Here is a 16,667-nt window from a genome sequence, read left to right as displayed (position 1 = left end):
AGAGGTTGTAATCAGGCAGGACCTTTGAGGAATATAAAGAAAGGAATATAAAGAAGAGGATAGAACTCAAACAGGCGATTAGAAGGGCCACAAGGGCACAGAAGTCATCCTAGATGCCAAGTGACTTCCTAAGAAGTTTATTTTTTAATTCATTCAAGGGATGTGGGCTTCACAGGCTGAGCCGGCATTTAATTTTTCACCAATTGTGTTGACTTCTCAAGGGCCGTAAAGAGTGAAGATACTCTTGCATTCATTGTCACTAGAAATTCCTGATAGCAGAAGTGATTATTGCTTAGGAACTATCCCTTTCTAGGATTCATTGAGTGAGCTTCCCCTTTAAACTGTGGTCATGTGTGGTGTCAGTGGCTTTTGAAGGCTCTTACATTAATAATTTATTTTCTTGAACATACTGATTTGATCAGAACCATATATTCTAAAAAAAACTAGTGTTTCGCAATAATATTTATCACTCAACTAGCAACAAGATAGAAGAATCACAAATAAGAAAATTAGAACTTAAAAACAGAAAATATTGGAAATAGTGAACAAAGAAACAGAGTTCTGAGGAAAGTTAATCAATGTGAAATATAAACTCTTTCTATTTACCCAGATGTTGCCTGGTCTGTTGAGTGTTTCTGTAATTTTCTATTTTAACTTCAGATTTCCATCAAATGCAATTCTAAAATTATTTTCCAAGTACCTAAATGTAACTATTTATAATTTAGAATCAAGATAATGAAACATCTCTGGATGAATAATAAATTGTCCAGCATTTACTATCAGGCTTTCAGCAAAAGACATGATTTGCCCACATTGGGCAGACTATTTATTTAGCAAAGAAAGAAATTCAATTGATAAAGCAATAAAATAAGGTTTCCCATGTACAAGTACCACTCATCATGTCTGCATTACACAGATTCCAACAGTTTCAACCAGAGCAACACCAATGGATGTCAGCTTCCCCAGGTGGAAGAGGATAAAGTAAGACAAGTTTAATTCTCCCAGTCAGCATCCTGTGACTGCAGCCTCGTGGATGATAGATAAAGGAGGCATCAGTGTTGGTTGCAACACCAGCAAGCATTTTTTTTTAGATTTTTAGATTTAGAGAAACAGCGCAGAAACAGGCCCTTCGGCCCACCGGGTCCGCGCCGCCCAGTGATCCCTGCACACAAACACTATCCTACACCCCACTTGGGACAATTTTTACATTTGTACCCAGCCAATTAACCTACATACCTGTATGTCTTTGGAGTGTGGGAGGAAACCAAAGATCTCGGAGAAAACCCACGCAGGTCACTCGGAGAACGTACAAACTCCGTACAGACGGCGCCCGTAGTCAGCAACTCTACCGCTGCGCCACCGTGCCGCCCATCGACCCAACCACCCAGTGCAACTTTACCTGTCCCCACGCAAGAATCTGTAAATCCTGAATAGGACTCAGTCACATCGGAACTGCAATGGAAACAAGTCACCCTAGACACCAAGTAACGTCCCAAGAAGTTTTTGTTATTCATTCAAGGGATGTGAGCATCACAAGCTGAGCCGGCATTAAATTGCCCATCCATAATAGTCCTTGAGAAGGTGGTGGTGTTGCTTTCAGGAACTGCTGCAGTCCTTGAGGTAAAGGTATAGCCACAGTGCTGTCAGGAGGTTGTAAACTGCTTTAAGAGGTCCTGAGTTCCTTAAAGTTACTTTAGAAATAAGTGCTTTATTAAAATCCTATTGCCAATCCTACGTGCATAAATGAATATTCGCATAAGTCAAAGGAGGACAGGAATAAAAAAAATCTAAAGTTAGATAATGAGCTATTTGAATACGCAATAACAGAAATAGAAACTGTAAACCTTGGTAGTGCCTTTTTTAAAAAAGTTTAGATTTATAGTTGACCCAATTCATTGCTCAACAGGTTACTCAATCTTTTCTGCTCCAACAATATAAGTGCACAAATCAGACAAAACACAGAATATCAAGCCCATTTGATAATTTCACTTCTGGATGTGAACAAGTGAGTCGTTTCTTTTCTTCACACTCATGCTTTGACAGTAATCCCACAGAAGTGGAATTAAGTACATTAATTCGATCGACTAATTCATCTATCTTCTATTCACAAATCCAAATCTTTAAATTCCAACATATTGAATTAATCAAATGGGGGTTTTTTTTTAAATGGGCAAATTAGAGACAGCATGGCCTTGTACAGGGTAAGTCACGTCCTACTAAGTTGACTGACTTTTTTTTGATTGATGAGAGCAAGGCAGCGAATATCATCTACATGGACATCAATGAGGCATTTGACAAGGACCCTCATGATAGGCTGATCTAAAAAACTAAAATTGAAGGGATCCATGATGACAATAGTTTAAATTCAGAACTGGCATCACCACAGAGCTTGTGGTGAGAGGTTGTTATTCCAGCTGGAGATATTGGTGAGGTCATGGATGAATTCAGATGAATACGTGGCTTGGAAAATGGTGCAAGGGGGAGGGATTCGAATTTCTGGGACATTGGAACCAGTTCTGGGGAGGTGGGACCGTTACAAGCAGGACGGTCTGCACCTGAGCTGGAATGGAACCAATGTCCTTGGGGGAGTGTTTGCTAGCGCTGTCGGGGAGGATTTAAACTAATATGGCAGGGGGATGGGAACATGAGCAGAGAGACAGAGGGGTATAAAATGAGGGTAGAAACAATAGGTAACAAGGTGAAAAGTAAAAGTGGCAGGCAGACAAATCCAGGGCAAAAATCAAAAAGGACCACTTTGCAACATAATTATATAAGGGGCAAGAGTGTTATAAAAACAAGCCTGAAGGCTTTGTGTCTCAATGCAAGGAGTATACGTAATAAGGTGGATGAATTAAATGTGGAGATAGTTATTAATGATTATGATATAGTTGGGATTACGGAGACATGGCTCCAGGGTGACCAAGGCTGGGAGCTCAACATCCAGAGATATTCTATATACAGGCGAGATAGAAATTCAGAGTCCAGCAGAGGAGGACAAAGGGCTTAATTAGGAAAGGGAAAATAGATTACGAGACAGGGAACATAAAAACTGACTGCAAAAGCTTTTATAGATATGTGAAGAGAAAAAGACTAGTTAAGACAAATGTAGGTCCCTTGCAGTCGGAAACAGGTGAATTGATCATAGGGAACAGGGAGATGGCAGACCAATTGAACAACTACTTTGGTTCTGTCTTCACTAAGGAAGACATAAACAATCTGCCGGAAATAGCAGGGGACCGGGGGTCTAATGAGATGGAGGAACTGAGGGTAATCCAGGTTAGTCGGGAAGTGGTGTTAGGCAAATTAAATGGATTAAAGGCCGATAAATCCCCAGGGCCAGATAGGCTGCATCCCAGAGTGCTTAAGGAAGTAGCCCCAGAAATAGTGGATGCATTAGTGATAATTTTTCAAAACTCTTTAGATTCTGGAGTAGTTCCTGAGGATTGGAGGGTAGCTAATGTAACCCCACTTTTTAAAAAGGGAGGGAGAGAGAAAACAGGGAATTATAGACCAGATTTATGAAAGGCAAATCATGTCTGACGAATCTTATAGAATTTTTCGAGGATGTAACAAGTATAGTGGATAAGGGAGAACCAGTCGATGTTATATCTGGACTTTCAGAAGGCCTTCGACAAGGTCCCACATAGGAGATTGGTGTACAAACTTAAAGCACACGGTATTGGGGGTTCAGTGTTGAGGTGGATAGAGAATTGGTTGGCGGACAGGAAGCAAAGAGTAGGAATAAACGGGTCCTTTTCGGAATGGCAGGCAGTGACTGGTGGGGTGCCGCAAGGCTCAGTACTGGGACCCCAGTTATTTACAATATATATTAATGATTTGGACGAGGGAATTGAATGCAACATCTCTAAGTTTGCGGATGACACGAAGCTGGGTGGCAGTGTTAGCTGCGAGGAGGATACTAGGAGGCTGCAGAGTGACTTGGATAGATAGGCGAGTGGGCAAATGCATGGCAGATGCAATATAATGTGGATAAATGTGAGGTTATCTACTTTGGCGGCAAGAACAGGAAAGCAGAGTATTACCTGAATGGTGGCCAATTAGGAAAAGGGGAGATGCAACGTGACCTGGGTGTCATGGTGCACCAGTCATTGAAAGCAAGCGTGCAGGTGCAGCAGGCAGTGAAGAAAGCGAATGGTATGTTAGCATTCATAGCAAGAGGATTTGAGTATAGGAGCAGGGAGGTTCTGCTGCAGTTGTACAGGGCCTTGGTGAGACCGCACCTGGAGTATTGTGTACAGTTTTGGTCTCCTAATCTAAGGAAAGACATTATAGCCTTAGAGGGAGTACAGAGAAGGTTCACCAGATTGATCCCTGGGATGGCAGGACTTTCATATGAAGAAAGACTGGATAGACTAGGCTTATACTCGCTGGAATTTAGAAGACCGAGGGGGGAACTTATAGAAACATATAAAATTCTTAAGGGGTTGGAGAGGCTAGACGCGGGAAGATTGTTCCCGATGTTGGGGAAGTCCAGAACCAGGGGTCACAGCTTAAGGATAAGGGGGAAGTCTTTTAGGACCGAGATGAGAAAACATTTCTTCACAGAGTGGTGAGTCTGTGGAATTCTCTGCCACAGAAGGTAGTTGAGGCCAGTTCATTGGCTATATTTAAGAGGGAGTGAGATGTGACCCTTGTGGCTAAAGGGATCAGGGGGTATGGAGAGAAGGCAGGTACAGGTTACTGAGCTGGATGATCAGCCATGATCATATTGAATGGCGGTGCAGGCTCGAAGGGCCGAATGGCCTACTCCTGCACCTATTTTCTATGTTTCTATGTCTATGTTTCTATGGAGGGTGAATAAAGTTGTAAAAATACACAGTAGGATCAGTTAAATATGGCAGGTAAAGATTCATCAGAAACAGTGTGAGATGTTGCACTTTGGGAGGTCAACTGTACGGACAATGGATTTTGTTAATGTTTATTTTTTTTAATTTTAATTTAATTAATTACAGTGCATATAACAACAACAGTAAACCCCATCCCTCCCCTTCCCTATATAATCATGAAAACAAACAAATAAATAAATAAATAAAGATAAAAAAATTAAAAAAACATAACTACAATGTGACAAAAAAGACAAAAGCACAAAAACATGAGGCAAGGTAATTTTCACAAGTCAAATATTTCAGTATTTTCACTGCTGGATTCAAAGAAGGTACAAAAGCATGTGGCATTGAGGGGATAGTTTTACTTGTCCTTAATATGCTGCAGCACTGGGTTCCATATGTTGAAGAACGTTTGAGGGTTGCCAGACAATTCATATCTCAACCTCTCTACGTGTAAGATGCCCATTAATTCTCTTAACCAAGTCTCAAACTGAGGAGCAGAGTCTGATTTCCATAGTTTCAAAATACATTTGTTGGCAATTACCATACCATAAACCAAGATTGTGCGAGCATTATGGTCTAGCTTCTCAAGCGTTGTGGAATACCCGAATAGAGCAGTTTCAGGGTCCGGAGTTAAAGTGACGTTTAAAACAGTAGAGTACCATTGAAATAAAAGACAGTTTTGGACAAGTCCAAAAGTGGTGAGCGAGTGTACCCTCAGCGGTCTTGCATCTATTACACAAAGGTGAGAGATCAGGAAAGATTTTATGCAGCTTAACCTTAGAGTAGTGTAATCTGTGTATAACCTTGAATTGAATCAGTTGTAGCCTAGAATTAATAGAACAGGATTTTATACTTTTCAGTACTACCTTCCAGACATCGTCATCAATTTCAATGTTAAGGTCTTCTTCCCAGGTTTGTTTTATTTTAAAAGTAGATTTATCTAGTTTGTTTGAAAAGATACCTACAAAAGATGAGATTAGGTTCTTTGCTTCCGGGGGACCCAGCAAAATTTTGGACAATGAGTCGTCTTCGGGCAGGGACTCAAAAAGCGAGTTGTTTTGTCGAACATAATTTCTCAGCTGCAAGTACCTGAAGAATTGAGTTTTGGGCAATGAGAACTTGGATTGTAGCTGATCAAATGATGCAAAGTGTCTATTTATGTAAAGATCTTTTATTGTCCCTTTACAGCTCCATTCTCTGAACGCTGTGTCTGTAAATGATGGGGGGAAAGCGTGGTTATGCCAGATTGGGGCGTGCATTGACGTATTCGGAAGCTCACAAGCTTTCCTAATTTGGTGCCATATTCTCTGAGCATTGGACAGAGTGATCCTCTCTAAGAGAGGTGAGAGATCTGGGTAATGAAAAAAGGAGAGCAGGGAGAGAAGTTTTTGGGGTTAAGCTTTTTTCAATCGCCAGCCAAGGGGGCAGGTCATATCCAACTCCCCGTTCATATGCATACTGCCAGTATACCATGACTCTAACATTGGCCGCCCAATAGTAATATAAAAAGCATGGTAACCCCAGTCCCCCCTGTTCCCTCGTTTTTTGAAGATAAGCTTTTGAGATCCTGTGTGCTTTATATCCCCAAATAAATGGCATAATGATAGAATCGATTAACTTAAAGTAGGATTTGGGGATAAAAATAGGGACATTCTGAAATAGATACAGAAATCTCGGCAGGGAGACCATCTTTACTGCGTTCACGCGGCCAATCAAGGAAATAGGCAACGTTCTCCATTTCTCTATGTTCTCCTTTAGCTTGTTCAACCTTTCGGTAAAGTTAATTTTGAAAAGGCTCTTGGGGTTTTTAGATATTTTAATGCCCAGATATTTTATACTGTCCGGATTTGTTTTAAACTGCATGTTGGCTAAGAATACAGGGTCTAATTCTGCTGTTAACGATACAAGTTCACTCTTCTGCCAGTTTATAGCGTAACCTGAGACCTCGCCAAAGGAATTAATAAGCTGGAATAGGTAAGGGACAGAATGTTCAGGGTCAGATACAAAGATGGCAATATCATCCACATAAAGCAAAATCTTATGTTCCACCCCACCCAGTATTATTGGTTTTATAAGCACATGCCCTCTTATGCCGATTGCCAGCGGCTCAATGGCTAACGCAAAGAGGAGCGGCGAGAGGGGGCAGCCCTGTCGCGTACCCCTCTGAAGAGCAAAAGGGGGTGACCTATCCTGGTTTGTGAGTATGGAAGCGGTGGGATGAGCATATATAAGACGTACCCAGGAAATAAAAGAGGCACCAAGACCAAACTCTTCCAGCACTCTGAGTAAATATCCCCACTCAACCTGATCGAAAGCTTTTTCTGCGTCTAAACACAGAATGGCCTGTTTGGAAGAACTGTCGAATTTGTGATACATAATATTCATTACTCTTCTAACATTAAAGAAAGAGAACCTATTGGGGATGAACCCGGTCTGATCCGTATGGATAATGGATTCTATACACTTATTTAGTCTAGTCGCCATTATTTTAGTAAAAATTTTGAGATCCAAATTAAGCATAGAAATTGGTCGGTATGAGGAGGGATTGGTTTCATCCCTGTCTTGTTTCAATAAGAGAGAAATATTAGCATTGTACAATGATGGTGGGAGCTTTTTCAACTCAATTGAGTGGGAGAGCATCCTGTGCAGAATCGGAGTTACCTGGTCAGCAAACTTCTTATAAAATTCGACTCCAAAACTGTCTGGCCCAGGGCTCTTGCCGTTTTGCAACGACCTAATTGCATCCATGATTTCTACAGAGGAGGGTTCTGAGTTCAAGGCCTCACAAGAGGCACTATCTAATTTTGGCATGTCCAACTTTTTTAACCATGCATTGATATCACCGTTAGCTTTGGATTTATACAGCTCTTGATAATACTCCTTAAAGCGTTCATTTATTAATTTTGGATCGGTTAAAGCAACACCCTTGCCTGATTTTATTATATGTATGGCCCTACTTGCTTGTTGCCCTCTAAGCTGACGGGCTAACAATGTATGCGGTTTGTCCCCTAATTCAAAATATCGCTGTTTCAGTCGCAGTAGCTGGTCACTGACTTGATTTGTTAGAATCGTGTTATACTCATATTTAAGACTAAGCATATTTTGCAGCGTTTGGGGGTTGTTTGTGCTCCTATACAACGTCTCCATTGGAGAAAGCTCCGAATCAATTTCTTGTAGACGTCTCTCTCTGGATTTCTTTAAAGACGCTTCATACAAAATAATATGACCCCTCATAACTGCCTTGAAAGCTTCCCACAAGGTGGAGTCTGAGACATCAGAAGTGTCATTGGTCGCCAAATATTCTGTAATTTTTTCAGACATGTATTTACAGAAAGTTCCATCATTAAGCAAGGAAAGGCGTAGTCGCAATTTAGCACAACGTTTAGACAGCTTAAAGTCAAAGATAATTGAGGTTGGAGCGTGATCTGAGATCAAAATGTTATGATATTTGTTATTGGCAAGATCCTTGATACCATTAATGTACAGAGGGATCTTAGGATCCAAGTCCACAGCCCCCTGAAAGTTACAACACAAATAGAGTGGTCAAAAAAGCATACAGTATGTTTGCCTTCATTGGCCTGGGCATTGAGTGCAAGAATCATGTTGTAGCTTGATAAAAGTTTGTTTAGGCTGTATTTGTGCACAGTTCTGGACACCCCTTAACAGGAAGGATGTGGAAGCTTTTGAGAAGGTGCTGAAGAGGTTATTCAGGATCGGTCAGAATGAGAGGGTATGAGCTGTAAAGAGTAGTTAGACAAACATAGATTGTTTTCCCTGGAGCATCTGAGGCTGAGGGGAAACCTGATTGAAGCTTACAAAATTATGGGAAGTATTGACAGGGTAGACAGTCAGAACCTTTTTCCCCGCAGTGAAAATGTCAAATACGTGATGGCATTCACTATGTTAGGATGAGAATATGCAACCTTTGATTTTTTTTCGGAATGCGCTGCCAGCCAGGGTGGTGGAGGAAGCAAATGCACTTGGGCCCGACCCAAAAGGTCATCTGTCCAACCCATACTCGATGATGCTTGACCTGCCAAGTTGTCCGCGCATTGTATTGAGGATAACATCTAAATCTACTGAAAAGATGACATTTGCAGAAATGCTAATTAACCAGCGAATCATGCTTTAAACATATTGGGATCAGAATATTAAAACCAATCATAACATAAGTGCCAGAAAGTAATCAAATAACTATGAGTAAAATTCACTGTATCTTTTCCCAAGCAGAGGAGAAATTTCCATTGGGTACGATCATTGCTTTTTGGTGCACAAAAAGTACAGTATGCCTATAAACAATTCATGGAACACTATTGGTGCTATACGTCAATCTAGTTCGTAAACTTTTTGGAGGTGCTGGTACACTGCACCTGTCACAAAAAAACTTGGACATGGATCACTCTTCCTATCATATGATCAGTTGAGCTTTTGTGAAAATACTTTTAAACAAAGTTCTCACACGGTTCCCATCCAATCTAGAAGTCTTAATGATATCATTGTACAGCCTAACACAAGCTGAATATAATGTACAGTAAACCCTTGTTATAACAGACCATAGGGGGAGTAAACGGTGTCTGTTATTGCTGATTGTTTCCTATTACCGAGATGGTCGATCACCGTGGGATTCCCTCCCCTCTCACCCATCGCTTTATCCGCTCCCCTGCCGTCTCCTCCTCCTTCTTCCCCACAGTTTTCCAAGGTGGAGTATGTCGGCGACTCAGGGGGAGAAGAAGGTGGTGGCGGAGGTGAGGGGGGAGAGATGACGGTGGGCAGACTCAGGGGGAGAAGAAGGTGGTGGCGGAGGTGAGGGGGGAGAGATGACGGTGGGCAGAGTGACGGAAGGGGGGGGGGGGTAGAAGAAGAGGTGGAGTAGGCAAAGCGATGGCCAACAAAAAGCAGTAGCTGGTAAGAGGGGAGAGAACCTGGCGTCGACAGGTATGTCCGCTATTACGAAAATCCATTATAAAGGGGTCTGTCGAAGTTTACTGTATAGGAATATGAACCTTGAGGGAGGAGGAATAATGAAATTCCAGAATTCCAGTTCTTTTAAACAGAAAACATTAGTACCACAAAAGATTACTTATTCACCTTTTTCTGCTCTCAGCTGAAATGTTCATCACCCGATGTACTGGTACTGCATGCAGACAACTAGCAAAAAATAGCAGAAGTTGAAACCAAATAGTGAGAAATAGAGCAATAACTTTATGTCAATCATAACGTGGAACAAACGGACATGAAATTGTATCCCCAAAAAGTTAGCATTTAAAATGGCAAGAAATTGAAATTCAGAATTCAATGAATATTTATTTACTTGTCAGAAAATTCACCTTGAAGGTAAAGGACTAAAAATGTAAACAACAGAGAATAACAAGAATCCTAATGTCAATAAAAAAACTCACTCATTTAGCACATTTTCTTCACACTATTCAAGACTATAGCTTTAGATCCTTGTTTATCTGCAAGTTGCTTTAACTTTATCTGTCTCATCTTCCTCAAAGTTTTCAATAACACATCTAAATGGACTGTGCAAATGACAAACCAATCCAAACTATGCAGCAATACAACAGAAGCATCGGAGCCATCAAAAAGATGAGACATTCTCAGCCATCAATGTATGCAATCGTCTATTAACCTCAGGGTCACCCATGCTTCAAATATCATCATCAGTGTGCTTAACTCCTCAATTACATCTTAGCTTTCAAATAAATCCCCGGCCTTGCTTCTAAACCTCAAAGAACGTCATTTCTGACTCAGTCCCCCAACATGTTCCCAGCCCGCTTTATGCTTATAATGGCTTAAATTATCTGGCATGTTTTTCTGACATCAAAGATAACGTAGAAATTAAGAGTCCATATGGAAGTCCATATGATACATTGTGGCCCAAAAAGCCTTACAGTCAATAAAGTACTTTTAAACCAAAAATCAAACCACTGGAGGAACTCAGCGAGTCAAGCAGCACCTGGGGAGACAAAGGGATAGTTGTCAACACTGCATCAGTTTTTGTCATGATAGGATTATTTATCAAAACCATATGGTGTTTATTTTTGTGAGCTTTACATGAACAAGGAATTTCATTGCTCCCTGATGTATTCCATGGGCCAATCTAGAGATTACTTCACTGCATAATGACCTCCTGGACATGGGGAAAACACAACATAATTTCATTTTACAAATAGCACACATTTGCAAACAAAGAAGTGACGTGCACCAGTGAAATGTGCCACAACAGGGCGGATAGAAAACATTTAAAGTAATTGGAAACTGATACTAACAAGGAACATGGCAAAACCTGAAATTCTGAGGCATTCAGTATGTTGAAGGGAAAATTCTGTTTAACAGCTATGGAAAAGTTTGTGGGTGTAACTAGCAAGACGGCTACGTAGAAACTAGTGTATGAAGTACGTCTAGATTTTCTAAAGACATCGCAAAGTGTTATATAAATCACAGGCTAAGAGATTAGGAATAGAGGATTGGTTAAAAGGGCAAAGAGTATCCAGGCCATTTTCAGATTGGCATACTGCTCCCTGGGGTGCCAAAGGGAGAACTAGATGAAAGAAAGCTGTCAGGCAGAGACAAAGAGCCTCCAAAGGCATAGAGGCAGATTAGGCAAATGGGCAGTAGGATGACAGATGAAGTACATGAAAAAAATGTTGGAAAGAAGATAAAAACACTTTAAGGGAAGCTAGTAATGTGGTTCCAAATTATCTTGTTGTATTTGTGCAAGCTCTACAGAAAGTAAATAGGAAGGTTTATAAAACATCAGCTTTTATTGTAAGAGGGCTGGATTCCCAAACAGAGAACTCTTGCTAAGATTGTACAAGACTTCAGCAAAGCCTCACCTAGAATACCCCATGCAACTCTCTTCACTGCAAAGAAGTGCAGATATACTCCATTATCCTGTGAATGCATGCACAGAAAAAAGGAGTCAATAACCATTAAAATAAACATCATTACCAAATGCAACTTATGTTCCAAATTGAATCACTGGAATTTAACTTCTTCAGTTGTCTGAGATTTAAACTTGCTTTTCTAAGTAAATGTTATGGACCTTTCAATAATAGTCCAGCATCACAACCATGGTGTTACCATTCTTCAAAATTATTGGAAAAATGGCCTCTGCTTACTTGGCTGACAACTCTGTGCTTGAAATACATTTAGAACATCGAATACTGAAATAGATGTCAAAGTGACTAACTCTTGAGTACCATTTTGGATCTGCTGATGCAGGATAACCAGACGGACAGCCATCAATTGCGGCAAGGCTTCCATGCAGAAACAGACTACAAAATGAAGTCACAGAGCTTCACTGACAACATGTTTACTCCCCAATAGGTTCAATGTATTCAATTCTTGTTTCGAACTAAATGTCGGTAGAATGACGTCATTCACCCCAATATACCGAGATGCACCTGTTCCTATGGCTACTGTCACAGATCAGCCTTCGTGAAAGCGATCCCAAGGAAAGGGACAGAGTCCCCAAAGCATCCTCAGGAACGGCACAGGCCAGCTGACAGAGGTATTCACAAACATCTTAAAGGTCTCTCTACTTCCCACATCCTTTAAGACATACTATCATCCCAATACCAAAGAAAGTAAGGTAACGAGCCTTAATGACCACCATACCAGTATAAGAAAATAACTGCAGATGCTGGTACAAATCAAAGGTATTTATTCACAAAATGCTGGAGTAACTCAGCAGGTCAGGCAGCATCTCAGGAGAGAAGGAATGGGCGACATTTCGGGTCGAGACCCTTCTTCAGACTGACATCAGTCTGAAGAAGGGTCTCGACCTGAAACGTCACCCATTCCTTCTCTCCTGAGATGCTGCCTGGCCTGCTGAGTTACTCCAGCATTTTGTGAATAGAAACCATACCAGTAGCTCTGACATCCACTGTTTTGAGAACCAAGTGTTCTCAAGTTTTCACGGTTTTTATCCAAGTGTTTTGAGAGGCTGGTCATGACGCAAAATTAAGTCCAGCCTCCCAGACAGCCTGAATCCACTGCAGCTTGCCTACCATCCCAACAGGTCCACAGCAGACACCATTTTCCTGGTCCTAAACACATCTCCAGAGCACACCAAAACAACAAGGACACCTATGTCAGACTCCTAGTTTTGACTCTTGCTCCACGATTTCCTGACCCATAGACCACAATCAGCGAGATCTGGCATTGTCAAAAGTGACACCAAAACACTACATCTATTAGATTGTGCAAGTCGGGTTGATTGCATTAGTCAAAACAGGATGGGCCAGGTGAAGGTTGCAATCTCCCAAAGCAAGGGTCAACTTCATCAGGAAACTTGCAGGCAACAGCTGGGGATCCAATGCACACATCCTCCGTACCGCAAGCTTAGCCCTCATCTACTCAACAGCCGAGTTTTGCTCAACCGCTTAGGCTAATAGCTGCCACACCAAACGAGTTGACACTGTCCTTAACTCTGCAATGCGGGTCAACACTTTTGCAGTGGCTCCCTGTCCTCTCTCACATCACCCCTCCCAGCATACGCAGAAGGGAGAGGATGTTGAAAGATTGGTGCACCATCGAGGCTAACCCTGACCTTCCCATCTATGCTGACTAGAACAATCTGCCCAACATACGCCTGAACTCCCACAAACCCTTCTGGTCTTCAGCCAAATCCTTGGATGTCTACCCTTGACCTACAACTTTAGGCTGTGCATGCCATATGCAAGAAGAAGAAGAAGTGAGATCAGGCAATAAAACATCCTCCTTGATCATTCCAGCACTGGGCCCCACAAGGATGAGTTCTCAGCCTCTTACTATATTTCCTATACAATCACAGCCAAATTCCTCTCCGGTGTAAATTCCCATTTACAAGTATGACAGTAAGTGGAATGGATCTTGAAAAATAACAAGGAATACAGGAAGGAGCGAGAGAGCTTAATATCATAGTTTCAAGACAGCAACCTCTCACTCAATGCCAGCAAGACAAAGGAGTAGTTGTTGACTTCAGGAAATGAAGTGGTGTACATGCAGCGTTTCAGCATCAATTGTGCTGGAAAAGAAATGTCCAAGAGCTTCAAGTTCCCAGACGGAAATATCACCAACAATTTGTCTTGGACCAGCCACATTGAAGTTACACACATCAAAGCATGCCAACACCTCTGCTTCCTCATAGGTCAAAGGAAGTTCAGCATGTCTCAAAAGAATCTAATCAACTTCTACAAAAACAGTGTAGAAAGATGCACCACAGCTTGATTTGGCAACAGCTCAGCCCAAGTCCACAGGAAATTCCAAAGTTGTAGATGTAGTCCAGTCTATCACACAAACCAGACCCCCCCCCCCCCCCCCCACCTATTTTATGAACTTATTTTAGAAACATAGAAACATAGAAAATAGGTGCAGGAGTAGGCCATTCGCCCTTCGAGCCTGCACCGCCATTCAATATGATCTTGGCTGATCATCCAGCTCAGTAGCCTGTACCTGCCTTCTCTCCATACCCCCTGATCCCTTTAGCAAAAAGAGCCACATCTAACTCCCTCTTAAATATAGCCAATGAACTGGCCTCAACTACCTTCTGTGGCAGAGAATTCCACAGACTCACCACTCTCTGTGTGAAGAAATGTTTTCTCATCTCGGTCCTAAAAGACTTCCCCCTTATCCTTAAGCTGTGACCCCTGGTTCTGGACTCCCCCAACATCGGGAACAATCTTCCCGCATCTAGCCTCTCCAACCCCTTAAGAATTTTATATGTCTCTATAAGATCCCCCCTCAGTCTTCTAAATTCCAGCGAGTACAAGCCCAGTCTATCCAGTCTTTCCTCATATGAAAGTCCCGCCATCCCAGGGATCAATCTGGTGAACCTTCTCTGTACTCCCTCTAAGGCAGGAACGTCTTTCCTCAGGTTAGGAGACCAAAACTGCACACAATACTCCAAGTGCGGTCTCACCAAGGCCCTGTACAACTGCAGCAGAACCTCCCTGCTCCTAAACTCAAATCCTCTTGCTATGAATGCCAACATACCATTTGCTTTCTTCACTGCCTGCTGCACCTGCATGCTTGCTTTCAATGACTGGTGCACCATGACACCCAGGTCACGTTGCATCTCCCTTTCTCCCAATCGGTCACCATTCAGGTAATACTCTGCTTTCCTGTTCTTGCCGCCAAAGTGGATAACCTCACATTTATCCACATTATATTGCATCTGCCATGCATTTGCCCACTCGCCTAATCTATCCAAGTCACTCTGCAGCCTCCTAGCATCCTCCTCGCAGCTACCACTGCCACCCAGCTTTGTGTCATCCGCAAACTTAGAGATGTTGCATTCAATTCCCTCGTCCAAATCATTAATATACACTGTAAATAACTGGGGTCCCAGCACTGAGCCTTGCGGTACCCCACTAGTCACTGCCTGCCATTCTGAAAAGGACCCGTTTATTCCTACTCTTTGCTTCCTGTCTGCCAACCAATTTTCTATCCACCTCAACGCTGAACCCTCAATACCGTGTGCTTTAAGTTTGTACACCAATCTCCTATGTGGGACCTTGTCGAAGGCCTTCTGAAAGTCCAGATATAACACATCGACTGGTTCTCCCTTATCCACTCTACTAGTTACATCCTCGAAAAATTCTATAAGATTCGTCAGACATGATTTGCCTTTGGTAAATCCATGCTGACTTTGTCCGATGATTTCACCACTTTCCAAATGTGATGCTATCACATCTTTAATAACTGACTCTAGCATTTTCCTCACTACCGATGTTAGGCTAACTGGTCTATAATTCCCCGTTTTCTCTCTCCCTCCCTTTTTAAAAAGTGGGGTTACATTAGCTACCCTCCAGTGCTCAGGAACTACTCCAGAATCTAAAGTTTTGAAAAATTATCACTAATGCATCCACTATTTCTGAGGCTACTTCCTTAAGCACTCTGGGATGCAGCCTATCTGGCCCTGGGGATTTATCTGCCTTTAATCCATTTAATTTACCTAACACCACTTCCCGACTAACCTGGATTTCCCTCAGTTCCTCCATCTCATTAGAGCCCCGGTCCCCCGCTATTTCCTGCAGACGGTTTATGTCTTCCTTAGTGAAGACAGAACCAAAGTATTTGTTCAATTGGTCTGCCATCTCCTTGTTCCCTATGATCAATTCACCTGTTTCCGACTGCAAGGGACCTACATTTGTCTTAACTAATCTTTTTCTCTTGACATATCTATAAAAGCTTTTGCAGTCAGTTTTTATGTTCCTTGCCAGTTTTCCCCTCATAATCTATTTTCCCTTTCCTAATTAAGCCCTTTGTCCTCCTCTGCTGGACTCTGAATTTCTCCCAGTCCTCTGGTATGCTACTTTTTCTGGCTAATCTGTATGCTTCATCTTTTGTTTTAATACTATCCTTGATTTCCCTTGTTAGCCACGGATGTACTACCTTTCCTGGTTTGTTCTTTTGCCAAACTGGGATGAACACTTGTTGTAGTTCATCCATGCGACCTTTAAATGCCTTCCATTGCATGTCCACCGTCAACCCTTTCAGCATCAATCGCCAGTCTATCTTGGACAATTCACGCCTCATACCCTCATTTCATCTGCACTTCATGCTGCCTCAGGAAAGCGGACAATATATTCAAGGACCATTTGCATCACCTGCATCATTTCTTCCCCTCTCCAGTTTCGCAGAAGGTACAAAAGTTTGAAAGCACATACCACCAGATTCAGGATCAGCTTCTTCCCAGCTGCTGTCAGACCACTGAATGATCAACTCATAAGCGAAGGATGCTGTTCCTTTGTCCCAACCTACCACTTTGCAACCCTTGCACCTTTTTTTAAATCTGCACTCTCTCAGTAACTGTTATGCAATAATGCT

General features: G+C 42.0%; 1 protein-coding gene across 4 annotated transcripts in view; it reads right to left on the bottom strand.

Annotated features, from left to right (window-relative positions):
• enah (ENAH actin regulator) overlaps positions 1–16,667 on the bottom strand; it is a 183,906-nt gene that overhangs the window by 143,660 nt on the left and 23,579 nt on the right. For 2 of the 4 annotated variants that reach the window (XM_078398859.1, XM_078398861.1), the window contains exon 2: positions 9,939–9,998. The exons of the other annotated variants lie outside the window; for them this stretch is intronic. In XM_078398859.1, coding sequence (XP_078254985.1) covers positions 9,939–9,998 — 60 coding nt within the window. The remainder of the gene's footprint in view (positions 1–9,938; positions 9,999–16,667) is intronic. 4 annotated transcript variants of the gene reach the window in all.

The sequence above is a fragment of the Rhinoraja longicauda genome, chromosome 5, assembly GCF_053455715.1.
Source record: "Rhinoraja longicauda isolate Sanriku21f chromosome 5, sRhiLon1.1, whole genome shotgun sequence".
NCBI lineage: Eukaryota > Metazoa > Chordata > Chondrichthyes > Rajiformes > Arhynchobatidae > Rhinoraja > Rhinoraja longicauda.
This window is presented reverse-complemented; position numbering and strand designations above follow the sequence as displayed.